Genomic DNA, 21,263 nt, shown 5'->3' with positions numbered 1-21,263 from the left:
AGAATCAGACTGGTTTGTCTTCTTTTGAGCATTCCAGGCTGGATCGCCTCTGGTCAGGAGTGAGGGGTGAGGGGTCTGTGGGTCTTGTGACATAGGCCAGAAGGGCTGCAGGGCATCTTCACAGCACCACTGGAGCTGACCTGGCTGACTTGGGCCTCTGCAGCTTGCACAGCCCTTTGCCTGCGGGACCACTGCGGGAAATCACAAAATTTCACTTTATTTCACACACCTCAAAGAAAATAAGTTGTGTTCATCTATGGAATCATACTTAAAATCTGATGCTGCTTGTAGTGTTCATGAGCACTGTATTTCTTACCTGTTTTGCAATCACTAATACAAATTGGGCTTCCTCATCTCTACTGAATATCATATGTGTTTCAGGAATCCCTGCAGACAAGTGGGAAAAAAAGCAAGAAAAGCCTGATAACACTCAGTCTTATTGTTAGAAGACCTTTGTTTAAACAGGCTCAGGACTCTTTCTACCATTTCAAAGTGCATTTCAAGCCCTGGATTTCTAAGAAGTGGGGGTTGGGGTAGGATCAGAACAATCACAAGCCCTCAAAATCTAAGAAGAGCGGAGGACAAGGGGTTCCCTCTGTGTAACCTGCCTCCTCTCTGCCTCAGTCAGGCTGGGAGAGACCTGTAAGCATAGGGCACGTTATAGGCAGTGGTCTAATTCCCTGGACTTGGAGGGTCACCAGTCCAGGGGGCTTCACCATTTACTCTTTGCCCTCTCACAAGTGTGCTTCAGCAGAAGGGTGGAGCCTGGGGTGCTGTGTGGCCATCAATCCTAATGATCCTAATTCTGAGACTGGTATCCTATCTGCTGGGGATCCTGGCCCCTTCCTGACCCTAACCCTCAGTGAAAGATTGCTAGCCCTGGACACTAGACCCTTTCCCTCCAAATTAAAAAAAAAAAAAAAAGAAAGTAGCAATAGGACTGGGGTCACATCCAGGAAAATGAGCAAAGAAAATGACCCAAGATTCCATAATCTGGTGAGTACTGGAAAAAATGTCTCATTCTACCTTTATTTTCAGAATACATTTTGAAGACAGAGGACATTTGTCTGTGCTCCATAAGACCTTAGAGAGAACACGGGCAGATTTACTCCCTGCATTTTCCAAATTAGGGGCTGTCTTATTTGTTGGTGCACTTTGGTTTCAGCATTCCAGTTTCCATGATTCTTTGGAATTCCTTCTTGACACTATTCTTCTTATCCATTTGAGTGACAAGTACATGCAGGTAGGAAAGTAGTTTAAGGAGTATTGGGTATGAAACCTTCCTCTGCCATTTACTGGACATTTCTAACTCAGAACTCAACTCTCTAAACCTCAGCTTTTTTCTTTGTGCAAAAGTGCTGAACAAATACCTGGTGCATTGTTTTAGTGGGACTGAACACAGGAAGGACGGCTTGCTTTTCAGATTGTTGGAGGTAGATAATTCTGGCATCCTCTAGATCTGCGCAGTTTCCGAGTTCTATCTCGTTTCCAAGTTAACATGTTCATTCTGTTAAATGAGTTTGTTTGTTTGTTGTTGATTTTTGCTAGACAGCTCAAGTATAAGGATGAAGGGGAGGCAAAGAGAAGACTGTGTGATTGAGTGAGAAGGCAGACCACCTTAGCTGGGGGGGCTGCTAGCTCCTTCTATTTCACCCTCCTTGCTTTAAGTCTTTGAGTCCTCTGCCATAGCCCAGGGCCATTAATAACTCCCTTCGTCCAGTGTGGCATCCTCCTGGGTAGGTGAGTCACTTGTCTACATGAAAAGAACACACTGCCAGATCCGCTTGTGTTGATGTGCCAGTGCTAAAGCTGAGGGTGAGGCTGGCACACCAGATTTAATCTCATCCTATGAGAATGGGACCAGGTATTATACAGAAGTCAATCAAGGGATTTCTTACAGCACAACGGCAGACACAGTACAGGAGAATGGATCTAATTTTTAAAGGTCGGTTTGTAGATGTATTTTGGTAAGAAGTTTCTTCTGAATACTCATGGATAACTAGATGATTATGTCTAGGAGACTAAATTGTGCTAACCCAACAGAACTGTCACTAGTAAGAGCTGCATTATTCTTGCAAATAGAACTGTCTTTGTGTGCAGAGATTGCGGGGATGTGTAAGAATTTGGAGAATTAACAGTAATACCTAGTTCAATTCTAGTTATAATCATTAACTTCTCTTGTCTCCAGACTATAGTCTTGCAAAGATTTGGGGGTGGACTTCACTCCCCATTTCTCTCTCGTTGTGCTGTTTCCCCCTCTAGGGTCTCAACTCAAGAGGGAAGCTAAACTTTTTAATATGCTAATGGAAAGTCAGAAGCAACGGAGAAGAGAGAAAAACAGGGAATGATAACCACAGTGAGGCAATAGCATTGTTTTCATTACAGCCCTGTCTGAACAGATTTGACACTGTAGATGTCAGTATGCCTAAACCATCTGGAGAGCCTAAACCATGGGTAAGCTTTATATATACTTTCCAACTGTTAAATAAAGTTATCAGAATAAACAATTTCACAACTTCACTAGACTCCTGATTCCAGTGGCCTGCAGGACACTAAGGAAAGAACTGGGTTTTACCTACTGAAGGATTTTACAGTCCAGTTAAGAGAAGCAGCAGTAACCAACATACTTTTTTTGTTTCTTAACACAGTGAGAAAACTCTGTATATAATTGAAGGGGATGAGAGTATTGGTCAGAATGCACAGAAATGTTGGTCTGGAACTTCCTTCTAATAGTAAGATGGGTTAGAACCTAACCCTTAGGAAGAGTCGTCCTAGATGGCTCTGGCATCAAGCCGTGCCTTTTCTCAGCTTGACACAGTGGGAGAGCAAAGTTATGTGGTGACTGCCTATTAACTGCAGGGAGAAAGGTGAGGTGGAGAGGAACTGTCGCGAGTGAGTCTGATCATCTTCTGACATAAGTGCTTTGATGTGGTTTCCTGTGTAGGCGTCCATGGATAGGTGGCTATGCCTGCTGTGTATACCTTAACAATTCTAAAGCTAAAGGTATAAAAATAAATGTTAAGTTGCTATACATGAATGTGACTACTATATCTATGTTTTGATATTCACTCATTCTTGGAGTTGTCAGGAAGCAACCAGGAGGTTGAAGAGAATTCCATGTGCAAGTACGGAAAGCCTGTAGCGGCTCAGGCAGGCTCATGCCACAGGGAGTTCTCTGAGCTCTTTCATCAATCAACCAACCAACCAACCAATCAAACAACCCCTTGAAAAACTGAAGATGTTTACCTTATCTCAACAGGGTCTTATTTCAAAGAATGGATTAAGAGAAACTTAATTTCTTGTTTATTTCTATTTAAACAACAAATAACAATCACAAGTCCCAAGATTCTAGAGAACCTTATGAGATGTCACTTCCCATGTTTATACGGGCGCAGTGTCTCATCTTTCTCAGTGGTACATCTTTTCAGTGTATCTTTGTGCAAAAAAGCTTTATATGAGTATATTACCTTTGGTATTGCATTAGATTTTAAGTGATGAGCATTTTCTCAAGTGATTAATGTCTCTGCCTTTGGTTTCCACTTTATATAAACAAATCATATCAAATAAGAAGCCCGTCTGTTCCATGTAGCTAGGTAAAGAAAACCAGTCCTCAAATCAAGAACTTAATGTTATCAATTATTAAAAAAACAAAACTTAAAACATAGTGACAGAGTTAAAAGAAAAAAACAAAACAAAACAAAAAACAATTCTAGACTGATTTGATGTTTCCATATGCCTCTAGCCAAACTGGAATAATTGGAGAGAACTTATTGTACGAACATCTGGAAAGCAATTTATTGAGTGGGCCTCACCATTTATTTTATTTCCTTGCTCCAGCGTCCAATTTCTTTGGGCTACGAGGTGCTAATAACCTAGCCTCTTTAAATTATCTACACACAAATGAACTTTGTTCAGGAAATGCAGTAGGAGGTCATATGTACCCAAGTGATGACGTTGTGTTCTGTAATACGGGTGATCTCCAGACAGGAGGGTATAAACACGGGTTTGAGTCATTGGGTGTAGGCATGGGTTTGGCCATGCGCCTGCAGTTAAGCTGGGTCCACCACAAGAAGGTCTGTGTGGGGGTACATGTGCTCACAGGGCTTTACATTTCCTCCTTCCGTATGTATCAGTGGGTGTGTAGTTTGGTTTCTGGGCAGAGCTCACAGGTTTGAGCTGGCTGCTGACTGACCCTTTCTCCCTCTTGCACTTTGCTAAGATAGATTATGCTCACAGAACCTCCTCCCCAGAGAGTCAAACCTGCTAAACTGGCTGCTCCTTGAATGAAAATAATTACATCTGATAATGCACTGAAAAGGAATTAAGAGGAAGGGAAAATAAGACTGAGAGAAATTTTCATATAGGTTTGGAATCCTCCTGGCTGAACTAATGTTTTATGTTCCATTATGTCCTTCATGCCACCCTCTCAAGGCTCTCTGCTCCTTTCCCTTCTAGGAATGCTTTCCCTTCCACGTGCTCTTGTGGAATTGCGGAAAGTCTCAGCTCCCTTTCTCCTTGCTTTAGGCTTATAAACTCGTTGAGATGGACTTTGCTGTCTTAGTATCCATTGGCTTCATTGATACAAACCCACAGATAAGAATTTCCCTTTCCTTTCTGCAGTTTTCCTCCTTCTGAATACTCCTCTGTTTGCTTGGGCTTCTGTCAGCCAACCACATACCACCTGCCTCTCTTCTAAGAGTCGCAAGGGAATTGTTTAACTCTCATCCCCGCGCCCACACAAGCTCGCGCAGCTCCAGGAAGAGCAAAAAGGGGGTGAGGCTGGAGTCAAGAGGTTTCTTAACTTGTGTCTTTCAGGAACTAAGAGACTCTGTCTCAATAAGTAGCATGTGGTTATTAGTATCAGTAATAAAGCACACCATGTAATTTAACAGAAGGCAACATAATATGGCCAATGCCATCAATGCACAGTATAATATCATATATGCTACAATTCTGACTTTAAAATATTTACGTTGTCATCAAATCACCACAAAAGGTGATCACATATTCAGGATTACCTAGACATTGGATGATCGCCATATTTTGTTTCAGATCAATCAAAATTAATTATAGAATAGGTTTTGCTGATCATAAGAACCAGGGGAGACTCTACTTTCAAGGGCAAAATAAAGTTTGCAGATATTTTAAATTAAATGTTTTGGAATTAAACGTTATATGGAAGAGTGGTAATCAGCAGTTCTTTTCAGAGAGAAAGAACCGGGTTTTGGGAGGTGTAATTTCAAATATATGCTGATGTCACATAATTAAAAGTGATACACATGAAGGATCTCTGGCTAGGTAAACAAGTAAATAGTAACTATAGTCTACTTGAGGGGTGGGGGGATTGGGAACTGATAAATGGAGAAGGATGGGAAGGGAGAAATAATTTTACATTGAAAATTTTTGACTCTTATGAATATATTTTCTTTTTGTTTAAGAGAGAGACAGAGAAAAAGAAGATGGCTTGGTTCTAACACTCCCTTTAATCTATGTACTGGTAAGAATGAGTGTCTCTCTCTATACGTGATGGGAAGGGAAAGCTTTTTGGAGCTTGGAAAGCTGCAGAATTAAATAGTTTTTATTGATAAATGTCTGTTCACTGGTTGTAAGAATACAGTGGGGGATGACTCAAGAAGAAAGCAAGTACATAGCTCATCTCTCTCTTGAAATCTGCCAACTATTTATTCATTGCCTGAATTAATTTGTGTATAAATGAAATTAAATGTTTTGTTTAACAGTGATACACAACAAAAGAAAAATTAGAGCTGCTAAAGGATTATAAGGGAGGTAAATCCTTCTCGTATAACCCACAGACCACAATTGCTCAGACATGTGCTTTGAACATGAACTTGAACATTGGAGCAGGAGTTTGGGGTAGGAGGGGAGCCTTTAAAATAATTTGAGAAACAATGGCATGAAAGGATGAGACCAGATCAGGGATGTACTTGCTGTATAATAGAAATGAGAAAAATGCTAGAAAAAATTAAGCTCTTCCTGCCTGAATATACCTGATGTTTAGGATTTGGATGGAGATGAATGGATGATATATGGAGATGAGTGGTTGGCTCAGAGAGTTCCAGGTAGCCATGTACTTAATAACTACTGATCTGTAGAGGTGTTTTAAAATTCTGTGTGTGCTCTATTTCATTTCTTTTTTTAAGACTTCAGACTGGCTTCATCCTTGGGAATTCTTCTCTGCCGTGCTGTGCATTCTCTGTGGGTCAAACATAGACGAGGACAACTGTGTGGCAATGGGAGATGAGAGGGGCATGACCCGGATGCTCCTGGAATGCAGTCTCAGTGACAAGTTGTGTAGTAAGTACAGATTCCATAGATGACTATCTTTTGATTTTAGGATAATGGAGACTAAGGTCTAGACAGATTCTAGAAGGATGAGTTTGATTTCTAGTAGAAAAGAAGACTGTTGATTAAAGAATAGGCACTAGAGACCACTGTCTTTGTAGGGGGCAAATGCCAATCCAAGACCCAGATGCTGCATCCTTCATTTCAGCAGGAAAAATGAGAGAAGAGGCACAGAGCACATGTGATGGGCTAAGAAACAGCGACGTTGGGGTTTCTGATTAGAGAGTTGCTCCCAACAGTACTTCCACTGCCTGGAAGTACAGGGGAAGAGGGAAGAGATGATCGTATCAAGTACAATGAGCTGAGGACTGGCAGGTAGGGGAGGCTGTGTGGATACCAGGGCAGGCCTCATCAGTCTCTTTTCTTCCTCCCTGATGTCCTGCCTCATCTATATCTCCAGTTATCCGGGAGCAGCAATATGAAATCATCATCATCCCAGCCATGCTGGTTGGCATCTTCCTCATCCTTCTCGCAGTCATCCTGTGGCTTTTTATCAGGGGACAAAGGGCCCAACGACAGTCCCCCGGACCCCAAGGTAAAGCTCAGACTGTGGTGGGACAGAGCCTCAGGGAAGATGAAGATTGCAGAAAATAAGACCATGCCTCTGTGGCCACTAGTTCGGAGGTCTGTCCCTGCAATGGGAGAGGAGGTGTGCATCCCCTCCTGTGGGACTGAAGGGGAGTGAGCTCTTCTAGGAAGTCATGAGAAGAAGCTCAATATATGCTTGTGTTAGTTGAAACAAGAGTAGGCAAGGGAGGCCTCATGTGACCTGTTCTGGCTTCTTTGTCCTATTACACTATCAGGTCTTTGGCCATATGAGTGTCTGAGCACTGGGGAGGAAGACCTAGTGAGTCAAGTCCACGGCTTCATTACAAGCCTTGAAGGATGACATCTTACTCTCTAATACACCCCATCCTTGCTCTGTGCCCCTGGAATATATGATGAAAAGGGGCCGCCTGCACAAGAGTCTTTGAAGTATTAGGTAGGAGACGACCTAGTGTTCTGGAGTTCCACGGAGCATACAATGAAAGAGAATCAGCCCATTCATGAAACTGAGAGTAGAAAATAGGACAAAAAGATCCTGACAGTGATTGGAAACTCTGTAGTGGCTGATCCCCAACCCCTCTCTAAATTTTATCCCAATTCCCTTAAAATTCACTCTTACAGAACAACTCAAAAAAGTTGTCTAAACGTACTCTCGCTCCTTCTTGTCACATTCCCTTTCGGACATGCTAGAATAAGGCTTTTATCCCTGCCACTCCACCAGAACAGCTTTTTCCAAGATCACCAGTGACAGCTATGTTGAGTCAGCCTCCTCTTACTGACCTGTTAAAAGCATTTGGAACAATTTTGCACTTTCTCCTTTTAAAACGTGCATTTTTTCTTTTAATTCTATTGTCAGTTTCTAAATGTTCTCATTTTAGTGTTACAGTTTCAAATACTTTCTCTCTTCTGATTATCGTCCCCCTTGAACTCCAGATTCTCATGTTAAACCACTGACTTTTTGGGTTGGACCTAATACACACCTCAAGTTCCTGAAGTTCCTGAAATTCCATCCTGAAATGTCCTACCCCAGTAGTCTTCCCTATCTTAGTAAATGGCAAGCCTGGCTTTCTATGTGTTCAGTCTAAAATCTTGAAAAAAGAAACGCATATAGGTTAAGTTAAAGTATAAGCTGGGTCTTTTAGCAGGCCAAAGTGAACCTTACAATGGCATGATCTAACTGACACAAGGAAGACATGGGCTATGCTCAGATACTTTTCTTTATCTGGGGAATATTTGGACATTCCAAGTTACTCCTGGCCTTTGGAGCTTCAACTGATGAACTCATTAACTCTGTGAGTCTTTTCTGGCTGTCTAGTTTTAACTGGCTAACTCTTTGAGTCCCTTCTAGTGGGCTTTACTGGCCTTATTCTCTCTCCACCCCACTCATACCTGTTTTCCTACCTAACACTTATGCTGTACTGTCATCCTGAGGAAGACAGACAGAGTGTCATTATCCAGAGGTCCGCCTTGAGTTGTCTTAGAAGTAATGGGATTATTGTAAAAGTTCTGTAAGGTCGGTGTCGATGCTGGTTCATAGAGAAGCTTTAGAAGGTATCCCCCCATTGGCCAGAGAGAAAGTTGCTAAAGGAACTTCCCTGGCAGTTCGTTCCTGGCTCTTCTCTCCTGGAATCCCTAGGATGGGGGAAGATGATTGGTGTCATCTTTTTGTTCCAGGCATTGCCGCCGTGCCTCCGTCTAGGGGCCTAAACTGGGATGCAGTGGGACACGGAGGAAGTGTGTTTGTGCCACTTACAGAAACGTCAGTGGAAAGCCTCCTGCGAGCAACCACACACACCCTGGCCACGCTGCAGGTGCCCCGGGAGCAACTCTCTGAAGCTCTGGAGCAGATCTACAGTGGTACTGGTGGGGCCATCTATCGAACCAGCATGTATACTGGGGACCCTGCTAAGCCCAAGAGTGTTGTCCTCAAGGCTTTAAAAGGTAAAAGAAGTGTCAGACTTCCCTTCCCCTTTTTACTGTTCTGCCATGAGCCCCTCACCGTGACTGCTAGAAGGCTTTGCAGACATTAGATGTTAATCAACAGATAGTTGTGATCACAACTGTGTGCAGAATAAGAAGAGAGTAGAAAGTGAAAACTTGAGACCAGTGTTCCTGGGGTCTTTCCCTAGGTCAGCCTTGCCTACAGAGGCTGTGAGAGCTGATTTTTCCATATTGGATATTACTTAGATGAGTTTCTGAGGTGGTCTCTGCATTTTTCTTCGCTAGGTGGTATCTTTCCTGGTACTGTGTTTCTTTTTTCTTGCTGATATTCATGATATGGGCCAGTAATGGTGGACCCATAAAACAGAACAAGGAAAGTCAAAAGGCTCAGACAGTGATAATACATTAATGTGAACAGAATACTTGCTTATATAGGCAGATGAAAGCCTGTTCAGTTCTAAGATCTATGATTCTGTGTTAACCTTTGGCAAAAGATCAGTGACATTGAAAATTATCTTCTAACAAGTTTCCTTTCTAGTTTGTTTTTGTCTACCCTCACTCCCCTGTGGAGCCGTGAAAATTATCATCTGAGGTTGCTTCCCGTTTTATCAGTGAAGCTCTGAAGGCTCATTGCCTCTGCTTTTTCTGTCCTCTGCAGAACCAGCCAGGCTCCAGGAGGTGCAGGATTTCTTAGGGCGAATCCAGTTCTATGAGCACCTGGGGAAGCATAAGAACCTGGTACAGCTGGTTGGCTGCTGCACGGAAAGGCTGCCGCTCTACATGTTGTTGGAGGACGTGGCTCAGGGGGACCTGCTCAGCTTTCTCTGGACCTGTCGCCGGGTGAGCAGTAGGGTACAAGGGTTAGGAGAAAAGACTTGACCTGGCTGATTAGCTGTGCACATGTTAACTGACATATGACAAAATAGAGAGACATTACAGTATGTAGCAGAGTGGCTGAGTATCACCATGCAATACGACATCTGATGACGATAGAAACGCTCTGTATCTGCTCTGTCGGATGTGGTAGCCACTAATCACATGTGGCTATGGAGCACTTGATATGTGGCTGATGTGCTTGTGAAACTGAATGTTTAATTTAATTTTAAATAACATATGTTTAAATAGCCACATGTGGTTAATGGCTACCGTATCGGGCCATGCAGATGTGGAGTATGAACTAAACACTCCACCTCCTACTACCTGTGTGACTTTGGGCCTGAGTTTTCTGAATCTGTAAAATGGGAATAATAATAAATGATTATAAAATTAAAATAAATTATGTATATAAAAACATAAATGTGATTGGTACATGACAAGCTAGTACTGATGTAATCTTTTTGTTGCTGTTAGTGTTAAGTGTCGTCCATTCTGTAACAACAAGCTAGTATGCAAGCCTGTCTTGAGGAGAAGCCTGCTTGTAAGTTTTCATACCTCAAACACATATTTTTAAAAATTATCACGTTTAGAAATTTCCAGACTAAAAGAACAAGTCTTTTTCCTCGGCATTTACCTAGTTCTCTATATATTCCTCTATCTGAAATGCTGTGTGTTCCCCCAGTTAGTTCCTCACCAGCCAATGAGCAAGTTCAATATTAATCAGCCTCCTCAATATGCTGATTATTTTACTACTACATATGTATGGAATAGGTACCCTGTTAACATCTCGCATCCAGCAGTGCAAAGAGGGCAATGTGCAAATCTTGAGGCATTTTCAAGATTACCCAACTGTGCTCTAACCTCACCAGCTTCTATTTTTTCAAACTTACTGTGTCTCTGTTTTAGATCATCTTCACATACTTTTCTCATTGCACCAAGCTTCTTCATCTAATCAGTGTCCATTCGTCTTCAGATCTCATAAAAGGCTCTCCGTGCACCTCAAACTGAATCAGTTCTTTATTCCCCACTCCCCGCCCCATCATATGCTATCTTTTACATATCGTTCATGGTGCTCATAGTTATGTAACCACATATTTGTGTATGAGCATTTGCTTTTGATTTACATGTTTGTCCCACTATAACATCCAGACAACAGCAGACATGTTTATTTTGTTCAATTTTGTATTGAGTTCCTAAGGAGGAATCTGGTACATAGTAGGCATTCAATAAAGATGTGTTGAGTTAATGTGCTCCAGGAAAACTGCTGCATTATCCAGTGGATAGTCTTATGTATGTATTTGTCTTTCTTACCTGCTATTCTGTTTTTCCTTCATTCTTATATTTATTTACATTCTTTCATGTTTTTCCAGTCCAATAAATCATTGTACTTCTCTGCATATCTGAGAATCTCTTACAGCAGTCTCTCCTCGAATCTTAGGTTCTATGTTTTTGTATCTTTTCCTTAGTTTTGATATCTGCATTTAAGACAATCTCTGCTCCTATTTTGTTTTTCAAATCTGTTCATGTCATTTTGATATAATTTTTTTTTCTATTTCTTTAGGATGTGATGACCATGGAGGGCCTTCTCTATGATCTCACAGAAAAACAAGTCTATCACATTGGAAAGCAGGTCCTTTTGGCCTTGGTAAGGCTGGTAAAAATGACAATAGATGGTGGGGATTTTTCCTGTTAGCTGGGTAACTGATGCCATTTTTCTCATATTTAGATTCCCAAATAGGATATATATTCTTAAGTAAATCAGGTGTCAGTAAGGGGTCAGAAACTCAAGCACTGATAAACTGTTTTCAGTTCTTTCTTTATGAAATTATTTATATAACATACCATAGGTTTGGTAATTCTAAGCAGGAGGTAGTCAACTTAGGGTTTTTAGAAGGAACAGGCAGTTTTTTAAAGGGTTCCCAGTTTTTAAGGTAAAAAAACCAGGACTAAGAGCTATATGTCCATTTATCTGATACTCTTTCTTCCCCATATAGGCTGATTCCAACAGATGTAAAATGGGCAAATAGGGAAGCAAGTTGGGAGATAAGAGGACTGGGTGATAGGTTACAGAACCAGGAGGAAGTAACAGTTTTATACCTGAAAAACAAGAAATACTAGTTTAAACATGTTTGGTTGGAGACTTGCTCTGATGCTGAATGTGATAGGAAAAATGTATACTTTAAAAAGCACAAGGAACAAATGGAAGAGTAGGAATAAGAAGGGGCAACAGTAAGCTCATTCCTGTACTTTAAACCAATGTAAATGAAGCAGTAAGAGAAAGAAATCAGGGTTTACTAGAAAAAAATGTACTTGAACAGAATTATTTTGCTATAGAAAATCAGGGCCCTGTGAAGCTACTATTTAAGTATTTGCTATATCTTGCTTCTTGCAGATGTGAACTATATCAGGGATCTAAATGGAATCAGGGAAAGCTTAGAAGAGAAGGTGAGAAAGAATAGCAGTTACAGTTACGATTCCCACGCAGCACCCAAGAGAGCACATCCTGTAAACGACAGTCACCTACAATGTTTGGAGAGCATTGGCATGTTCTCACGATAAAGTTCAGAAGTCAGGGTACAGCCTATGTTGCCTTCTGAACCATAACTGCAGTGGTGCCAATGAGGGATGCACTGATCACACTGATGCATTCATCAGAGCCCATCAGTTACAAGGCAATATCATACTATTTTTTCTTACTTTTAACTGCCTCAAAGTCACTACATTTTTAAGTTATTCTCATCACAGTTTACTTTCTTGGTTCTAAAATTTCACCAGAGGCAGACAACTGCTAGTCACTGTTTCCTTTATCATCACTGACTGGAAGTTACCACCTTAATCTTTTATTTTGTTATACAATTCTTGTTTAGTTTAGTAAGCCTAGACCTCAGTCTCTAGCTTTTTGGTTATGGATGGCTTTTCAGCTTCTCCATGTGTCTTGAAAAGCCTGATGCTGGGGGAGATGAATCCAGCAAATCAATGTCATCCAGGTGTAATGGTTCTCAAATGCCTTTGTTCTATGCTAGAATCATCTTGATATCTCTTGAAAATGCAGATTCCCTCTTCTACAGCATAGATAAGATAGTCATATTAACTTAATAATATATTATTGGAACATATACTAAGATGTAATCTATAATATATAAATATGTTATCTTTATATATATATGGTATATATATATGTTATATATATATATATATAACTATAACATACAGGAATAGAGGTAATATATATGTATATATATAATACAGGTACCTCTTCTTAGATTTTAGTTAAGTAAATCTGGAAGGAAAAGTCTTGTTTTTAAAAGCTCTCAGGAAGTTCTGATTTGTAGGCTGACTTGAGAATTAGTAGTAGAATTTGTAGTGCTTCCTATGAATTGGAATTCCTGGTTCTGGTCACTACCACCCAATAACTGCGTGGCCTTGAGCAAACATTGAGATTTATCTAAAATATACTTCCCTAACTCACCTCACTTAGTTATTTTAGGAACAAAATGGCATGATGTAAAGCCCTACATAAATTCATTATCATGACACTCAGTGTCGCCTTTTTTGGGGCCTGGTGCTGGAAACTTGGGACCTACTCCTTTTTCTGTTGTCTATCTGGAGGAATGTGCAATCAAGCAGGCATCACAGCATGACACAGAGTGGGTGATTATACTTTTCAGACCAAGTATAATGTCATTTGGATGATTTGGAGACAATGCAAAAGTGTCTGATTCATTATCATGACTTGGAGGTGACAGATCATTATTAATGAGACTTGTTCAGAGAGAAAATGTCTTTGTCTTTTTGAGGATTCCTAGGACTTGTCTCCTTGTCTGTGACCCAAGCCATGACCCCAGATAGCCAACCCATCTTTGATTTTATGTTGGCAGGAATTTCTCCAGGATAAGCACCTGTTCCACGGGGATGTGGCAGCCCGGAACATCCTGATACAAAGTGATCTCACCGCCAAGCTCTGTGGCCTGGGCCTGGCTTATGAAGTGTACACCCAAGGGGCCATATCCTCCACTTGCACCATACCTGTCAAGTGGCTCGCCCCAGAACGGCTCCTGTTGAGACCAGCTGGCATCAGAGCAGACATGTGCGGTTTGTTCCTGATCTTTGCATTTCTTCCCTTCATGACATAGGTGTCTTCCCGTCCCCGACCATGACTATATCTGTTGTCAGTTATGTCCACAAGTGACCTCTCTACTTAGAAGTCAGGCTCACAAGCAGAAATGTGTGAGATGTGATAGAGCTCATATTTGGCACCTGGCTGCAATCCTTTTTAGTGCCTTTGAAGTATTCCTTCTGTATGAGAGTAGCAGCCTGAGTTAGGAAAGGAAAAATAAAAATCAAAAGAGTATTCATACCAGTATCCAAGGACTTAATCTAGTAGAGTTCCTTTTATGTGAAGGAGGTGGGTCCACTTAAAAGTTCAGTTAAACCAAGAATTATTAAAATACACAAAGAACTACACATACCTAAAATTATTTAATTTAAAACAGATTAATAGATAATTATTGATGAATCTTTTGGTAGAGGGCCAAAGCCCTTTTTGTAAGGGTGGACCTGCTAAATGAAGCTATATGTTGTGTTTCTTGTATAAATAGCATCCATAATGAATTATTTTTGAGTTTCAGTTTGGGATTCTAAGTAGAGTGAGAAATTGGAAAACAGTTGTGAAGCAATCTGACTGCAGACATTTATTGTTATTTTTCCCAGTTTTCTATAGTTGCATCACCCACACAATTTGGCAACACTTTCTTTTAAGCAGCCTTTTTTTATAGAATATTTTCAAAACATTCAACCCAGTTTTCAGGGAGGCAGTCAATACATTTTTGCATTTATATTTAATCAGCTTACAAAATATTCAATTGATTACATAGTTACAGTTACACATACGATTGGCATAAGCAGGATTGTAAGGAATCACAACTGACTTTTGGTAACCATCTAACTCACCTGCCTGGAGAAGCACACAGATGTAACACAGAATATCTTACTAGCCATGAATGTCATGAGCAGTTGAGGCAATTTGGAACATCAGTTAATATGGTGAGTCAATTAAGAAACCCCATTTATGCTTCACTGATATCTGCTTTTCAATAGAGGTTTGGGAGTAATAAGCTTAACTGAAAAATATTGCTAATTGAATGATGATACTATAGAATAGAGAAATATACCTCTCTTCACTCATATTGCTTAGGCAAATACCTATTCCAATTATGTGTAAGGCTGGCTCTGCTAATATTTTTCCTAGCTTTGGGCAATTAGATCTCCTAAGGAAATAGCAGATAAGTGATGAACTTCATTTGGCCTTGTGCTAAGAATAAAGGCTGGAATTTTCAGCAGGAAGGAAAAGAGATGAAAAAGACGCAGAGGTGGATTTCTTTATGTTTGGGTGACTGTGTTTGTAAGACTGCACACACACACACAATTTAACAAATAATACTAAACACCTACTAAAGTGAAATATAAGAAGAAAGAAGACATAAATTCAGTCCTTAAAAAGATTAGACTCTAAGGGGATAGGACAGAATGCTTTCACACGGCACTATTACTCTACCTATTATATCAGACACCACCAATTCTCCTTCATTACCTTCTTTATAGGGTTCTTACTGAAGGCCCCTGATATTTTAAATGAGCTCCCTTTAGGAAAGGCAGAAATGGAAATTAAGTAAATGGCTTTGTTTCTCTTATAGCTGGTCCTTTGGAATCCTGCTTTATGAGATGGTGACTCTAGGTAAGGAGGATCCCTGAAGTAGTGTGTACGTGTATGCAAACAGGCAAGAATGTGTGTGGGTGGTGGATGACATATGCTGGCAGGAGGGGTTTCAGTACAGTCTCTGAGGTTTGTACTGGGCTGACATGAAATCCTTCTCCTCCTTTTGAACTTTCTTTTGCTTTCTTTCTTTTCCTCACCACTACCCATTTCAGAGGATAATAAAATTCAAAGGATAATTCCAAGAGTGATCTTGCATAAACAAAAAAATACTTAGTCATTTGACTGAGAAACCGCAGCAACTTCCTGCGTCTGGGGGAATGGAGGGCAGGCCTTCTTTCTCGCTTTGCTCTATTTTGTTACTTTCCCAAAGACTCAACATTCTCCTAAATTATCAATTTTTTCCCCAAGAAACTTTTTTCCTAAAACTCTTTAAGCTATATCCTTACTTGATCAGCAGAGATCAACTGTTTTGTACCAGTATTTTTCCTATGGCTCTACCTTTTGCAGGCAGTTAGCCCAGGTGGATGGAGACTAGTGTTATAGTTCATATTCTGGAGGACCTCTCATTCTTTCCATACCAACAGGGGCACCACCATATCCTGAAGTCCCTCCTACCAGCATCCTACAGCATCTCCAAAGAAGAAAAATCATGAAGAGACCCAGTAGTTGCACACCTACCATGTAAGTGGATTTTAAAGCCTACTCTTCTCTCATTCCAAATCCTCTTTGCTCTTCATCAGTCATGCTGTTTTCATAGTGGCTCAGATGATCCCCAGCTGTCCTTGATGTGTTAATGTACAGTCTTAGATCAAACTTATGCAGTAAACACATCTCATATATCATACCACATACATATACACACATATCATATATATGTATATATGCATGTGTGTGTATATGTACACATACATGTACATACAGTGTTGAGGCAACCACTGAAAATGAGATGAGAAACTCATTTCCCCATTCATATATTAAGTTCTTCAAGATCAGGTGCTTTATCAGTGAAGAGTCTCTCCCCAGTATCAAGGACAGCCTTTTACAAGTAGATAGCCTACAAGAAATATTTCTCAGCAGTTTCATTCTAGGATCCCCAGTTTGAATTTGAGGAAAGTTTGGTTCCTCCAGAAGCTTCTTGAATAAGTAAGAAGTGGACCAAATGTAGTGCAGGTGCACTGTTTTATTTGTCCGAACGTCAATCTCAGTCAGAAAACTGCCAGCCTCAGTTCGAATAGAACTGCCATAAAATCCACTGCACTAGAGTTACTGACTGGTTTAGTATTTAACTTTAAAAGTTGCTATCTGGTTTTCCAGCTCTGAGCATGTTAGATGCCAACCAAAAGAAGGCAGGTAGAAAGAAATTAGAAAGACTGGAGAAGGAGTATCCAGTATTGTCAGCAGAAAGGGATAGCTGGTAAGCCAATGTAGAGGCAGAAAGTGGAAAGATTAAAAATTACACACAGAATTTTCTAACCAATAAAGAACAAAAAGAGATGTTATTTATACACACACAATGTATGTGTGTATATATATAGTGTGCTATATTGTATATATAGCATACTAATATTGGCTGGGTATACTAGAATGAAATTGCTGAAAAATATTTCTTATAGACTTTCTACATGTAAAAGGCTGTCCTTGATACTGGGGAGAGACTCTTCACTGATAAAGCACCTGATCTTGAAGAACTTAACATTTGGATGGGGAGATACCTGAAATAATGGGAAAATCAACATAAAGTGTGAGGCAATATAGTAGCATGGTTAAAAGCTCAGACTTCTGTCACAGAGTCAAGAAGACACATATTCAGTCCAAGTCCTCATCCTTTCCTGTACATTGTTTACTTATCTTAAGATAGGTACAATGATAATCCTGCCTCAAAGCTCTTGTGAGACTAAAATGAGGTAATGCATGTTAAGGCCCATTACCATGCCTTAGATAAGTAAGTTCTTGGTAAGTGTTAGCAGTGTTTTTAAAGTAGCATCTTTTACAAAATCTCATGGTACAACATTAAAGAGTGTGGGAAGCACAGTGTAGGCTGAGGTTTAGAAGGGGAGCAATTGAATTTAAGACAAACCTGTAGGAAATGATGACTGTGGAGAGGAAGGATGTTCGAGGAACTGGGCATAGCATGAGCAAACGCAGGGCTGGGTGCTGATAAGTACATCTAGGGAACAGCATGACACCGATTGGCTGGGGGAGGGGGGTTCAGTTGGGAAAGGCCTATAGGTAGAGAAGCATAGAATGTTGACTCCATATGGTAGGTGTGTTCTTGAACAGGATGAGATATGATGAAAAATGTTTGGAAACAGACTACATTACAAACTTTGTGTAAACTAGATTGAAGAAAAGAGAGATTAAAGGTGGTAAGTAGTTTATCTAGAATAAGGTTATTTCCTGGAGAGGCTAAATAATAGAGGGAAATACTTGGATTAATGGAAGGAAACATCTAATTACATTACCCCAATTTCGTATGAATGATATTATTTCACAGCTAATTTTGCCGGCTGTAATGTAGCTTTTACCAGCAGAAAAGTTGTAGCAATAATGTGGAATGCTGCAAGTTAGCGGCATCTAAGAATGAGAACACTTAACTTCTGAAATAATTCTAGGCAATAAAATGAAAACACAAAACCCATTCTGTTACAATAATTGTAGATTGGAAAACCTTCAGTCATTCCTGTTATGAGAAGGGTCCTGTTGAAGTGGTGATGTTAAGAGAATTAATTACCATTAAGAGGATGAGAAGGAATGTTATTCTCTGGGAAGAACATGTGAAACGAGAAGTAGATTAAAGAACTGCAGGATTCTATTAACATTTCTTCCTCAAACACTTGCCTCGGCACGGAAGTCAGTTTCTCATGATTCCCTTTCAGGTACAATCTTATGAAGTCCTGCTGGCGCTGGAGTGTGGACAGCCGCCCCTCTCTCAAAGAGTTACAGTCACGCCTAGAAACCGCCGCTCGGACTGCGGATGACAAGGCTGTGTTGCAAGTACCAGAGCTGGTGGTGCCTGAACTGTACGCGGCCGTGGCAGGCATCAGCATGGAGAGCCTCTCCTACAGCTACAGCATCCTTTGAAGATCCCAGGGCAGGAAAAACTTACAGACGATCATATACTCTCGGAACCAATTCCTCCAAGAACAGAGAATAGACCTCCTAGTGTGGGACATAATGGGAGAAACGGCCATGGATCCTGGATTTTCTCCTACACATACTCCTAGGTGCCTGAAATGATACCGGATGAGGGTCTACACACTATATACCCTTGAGACTGAGAAGTACAGTCTCATTTATGCCCCCAGCTTCATTTTTGCTGCTCCAATCCTAAAGACCCAGAGGAGACGTGCCGGATGGGGTCATGGCAAAGGAGGTCTTAGAAACCCGCAGTGTTTGTTGCAGCATGGCACAAGCCAGGTGGTCTCACCCACCACAGGCTGGTTTCTTCCTGAAGCATGATTGTATCTAGACTATTATAAGGTCCAGAGAAATTGGAATCAAACGAAGGAACAGAAAGCTGATGAAGTTGGTAAGAAAGAAAATAACAGGTTCTGTTTGCTCAGGAGTATAGATGTGGGCCAAGGTCATCCTTCAAAGAGAAGGTGGAGGAAGGAAATAAAGGTCTTCAGTCCTGGTCCTTTCATGCAGGGCTGGAGGAGAACCATGAAGGAAAACTTCTGAGTTTCCCTTGGGTATAGGTAAGAGTAAGATGGTCCCCTTTGATCAAATCTGAGACAGGTGAACCTTGTTGGTACTACTTTTAATTAGAAGCTGGAGGCATCATTTCATGAATAAGAACATTCGACATACATTATTCATCAGGCTGGCTTCCTGGTTCTTATAAGACTAGGGAGGCTGAGCCTGGGAAGTTAGTTAGGTCCTGATGAATGCACCGCATGTGTATTTGACAAACAGGAAATGTGAAAACTAAGCAAGGATGCTTAGTGGGCTAGGAGGTCTTTAACAAGGGCTAGAAAATGATGTAACCTCTGGCGGAAGTGTGGTAGCGTCTGGTTTTCAATCATCCATTGATGCACCATGAAACTTTTTTCATTAAATTAATATTTATTGAGTGAAAGTAGGCTTTTCTGGTATACAGCTGACAAAATCTCTACGTTTGGGGATAAATGTAAATAAATGTAAATTAATGTTAATAGAAACATTCAAGAGACAATCTATTTTATCAGACAAGGAATTCATTGTGTGTATCAAACAGTGGGGCTAATATGCACCTCAAAGGGTTGCAGTGAAGGTTACATTGTGTATTTGTACAAGATCTGGCAGATAATGTGTGCTCAGTAAGTGTTAGGTTCCTTTCTTCTCCCCTTCCTATCCTTAACTATTTCCTATCTTTTTCATTTAAAATCTATGATAGCCTAGAGGAGAACTTTGGTCTGCCAGTCACACTGCAAGGAGGACATGCTTAAAGGTGATGGTATGGTACAAGTGCCGCATGCCTAAAATAATGGACTCATCATTTGTGTGTGAGCATCTTTGTGATGATAGTAGTCTCTACTATTTCAAAACACCAACAATATCATGGTGATGACTATTCAGTTAAACACATGATCTGTGATTTTAAAGAGTACTCTGGCGGGATACCTAAGGCTACCGTAGGAAAGATGACTGACTGTTGACATTTCTGTAGAAGGTAGAATCCTAATGGAGTCATGATGAGTCTTGCAACCAAGTAACAATTCTTGCACCTACAGGAATACCACAATGATTAGTCAAGATTTAACTGGGTGGCAAGTGGCAGTACGTAAAAGAGAGGTCGAGTGGCTGGGCACAATGTGATAAAGTCCTGTGGAATCTCACTGTTGCTTCTTGACTGTTCAGTGAAGTCAAATATACAAAATATTTATTTATTCAAATATTTAAAAATAACTGAATGGCAAAGCTGGTTATGCCAGATGCTGTGCTAGGTGTTGGACAGAAGAAACAGAAAGCTTTGGGTTAGTCTAGAAAGTAAGAGACATTATGTACGTATCTGTAGGGTATTTGCTAATTACACATTGTGGTAAGGGCTATGAAGAAAACGTGTGATAGTAGAAGGGGGTATAAGGTGTGGACTTCCCTGAAGAAATGGCATTAAACTGAGACCTTAGGGGTGGGTAAGGAAGCCTGACAGAGAGGAGATGAGCCTTCCAGGAAAAGGACCATATGTGTGAAAGCTCTGAGACAAAACAAAAAAGCTTAGTTTGTTTGGGGAACTGCAAGGAGGTAAATGGGATGGGAGCATAGTGAGCCAGGAAGAAAGTGGTGCTTAAGGAAATAGAGCATTCATTGCTCTTTTATACTATGTTAATACTTGTTTCATTAGGAAGGAAAGCAGCAGACAATTGCTATTTTACCCTAACTTTGTTTTTCTGAATATAGGCCTGGAAAACTAGATACAGTATTTGTTTATTCTAAGAAAACTGGGTCTTTCCCTAACCAGGCTTTTTCCAAAAGGGGGATTATATTTCTGGCATCTTTGACTTGTCTGCCAAACCAGGTATTTCCGAGCTAATGAATGGAAAAGAGAATTAAAGTATTTACCATTTAATCAAGTTAAATCCATGTTAGGATTATTTTATTGTTTTGTTCTCACATCCCCTAATGTTGTTTTTCCAATTCATGCTTTGTTGTTAAAACACATTTCCAGTATAGCTAGGATGTGAGCGCTCTCCTGGATACAGTGTCTAATTGAAACTTAAAAATGCAGTTTAGCTTAAAATAATCTGAGCTGTAGTTTTTAAATCACGCTCACATAGAACTCTAGTGTTTTTCATGCTTCATTTCAGTATTTTGTTATTAAAAATGAATAACAATTTTTTCA

General features: G+C 40.4%; 1 protein-coding gene across 11 annotated transcripts in view; it reads left to right on the top strand.

Annotated features, from left to right (window-relative positions):
- Positions 1 to 19,602, top strand: part of STYK1 (serine/threonine/tyrosine kinase 1) — a 38,831-nt gene extending 19,229 nt beyond the window's left edge. For 5 of the 11 annotated variants that reach the window (XM_057491506.1, XM_036909863.2, XM_036909868.2 and 2 more), the window contains 12 exons: positions 2,649 to 2,867; positions 3,743 to 3,861; positions 5,439 to 5,497; positions 6,162 to 6,315; positions 6,764 to 6,898; positions 8,584 to 8,850; positions 9,509 to 9,690; positions 11,288 to 11,371; positions 13,605 to 13,813; positions 15,420 to 15,460; positions 16,027 to 16,123; positions 18,319 to 19,602. In XM_057491506.1, coding sequence (XP_057347489.1) covers positions 6,252 to 6,315; positions 6,764 to 6,898; positions 8,584 to 8,850; positions 9,509 to 9,690; positions 11,288 to 11,371; positions 13,605 to 13,813; positions 15,420 to 15,460; positions 16,027 to 16,123; positions 18,319 to 18,523 — 1,284 coding nt within the window. In that variant the 5' untranslated portion in view covers positions 2,649 to 2,867; positions 3,743 to 3,861; positions 5,439 to 5,497; positions 6,162 to 6,251 and the 3' untranslated portion in view covers positions 18,524 to 19,602. Of the gene's footprint in view, positions 1 to 2,648; positions 2,868 to 3,662; positions 3,862 to 5,438; positions 5,498 to 6,161; positions 6,316 to 6,511; positions 6,655 to 6,763; positions 6,899 to 8,583; positions 8,851 to 9,508; positions 9,691 to 11,287; positions 11,372 to 13,604; positions 13,814 to 15,419; positions 15,461 to 16,026; positions 16,124 to 18,318 lie in introns of those variants that run through there. The other 6 variants (XM_057491509.1, XM_057491508.1, XM_036909897.2 and 3 more) reach the window with 4 other exon arrangements.
- Positions 19,603 to 21,263: the final 1,661 nt, after the last annotated feature.

The sequence above is a fragment of the Manis pentadactyla genome, chromosome 14, assembly GCF_030020395.1.
Source record: "Manis pentadactyla isolate mManPen7 chromosome 14, mManPen7.hap1, whole genome shotgun sequence".
In the NCBI taxonomy this organism is placed as follows: Eukaryota; Metazoa; Chordata; class Mammalia; order Pholidota; family Manidae; genus Manis; species Manis pentadactyla.
Note: the sequence above shows the minus strand (reverse complement) of the source record. Positions and strands in the feature narration are given on the sequence as shown.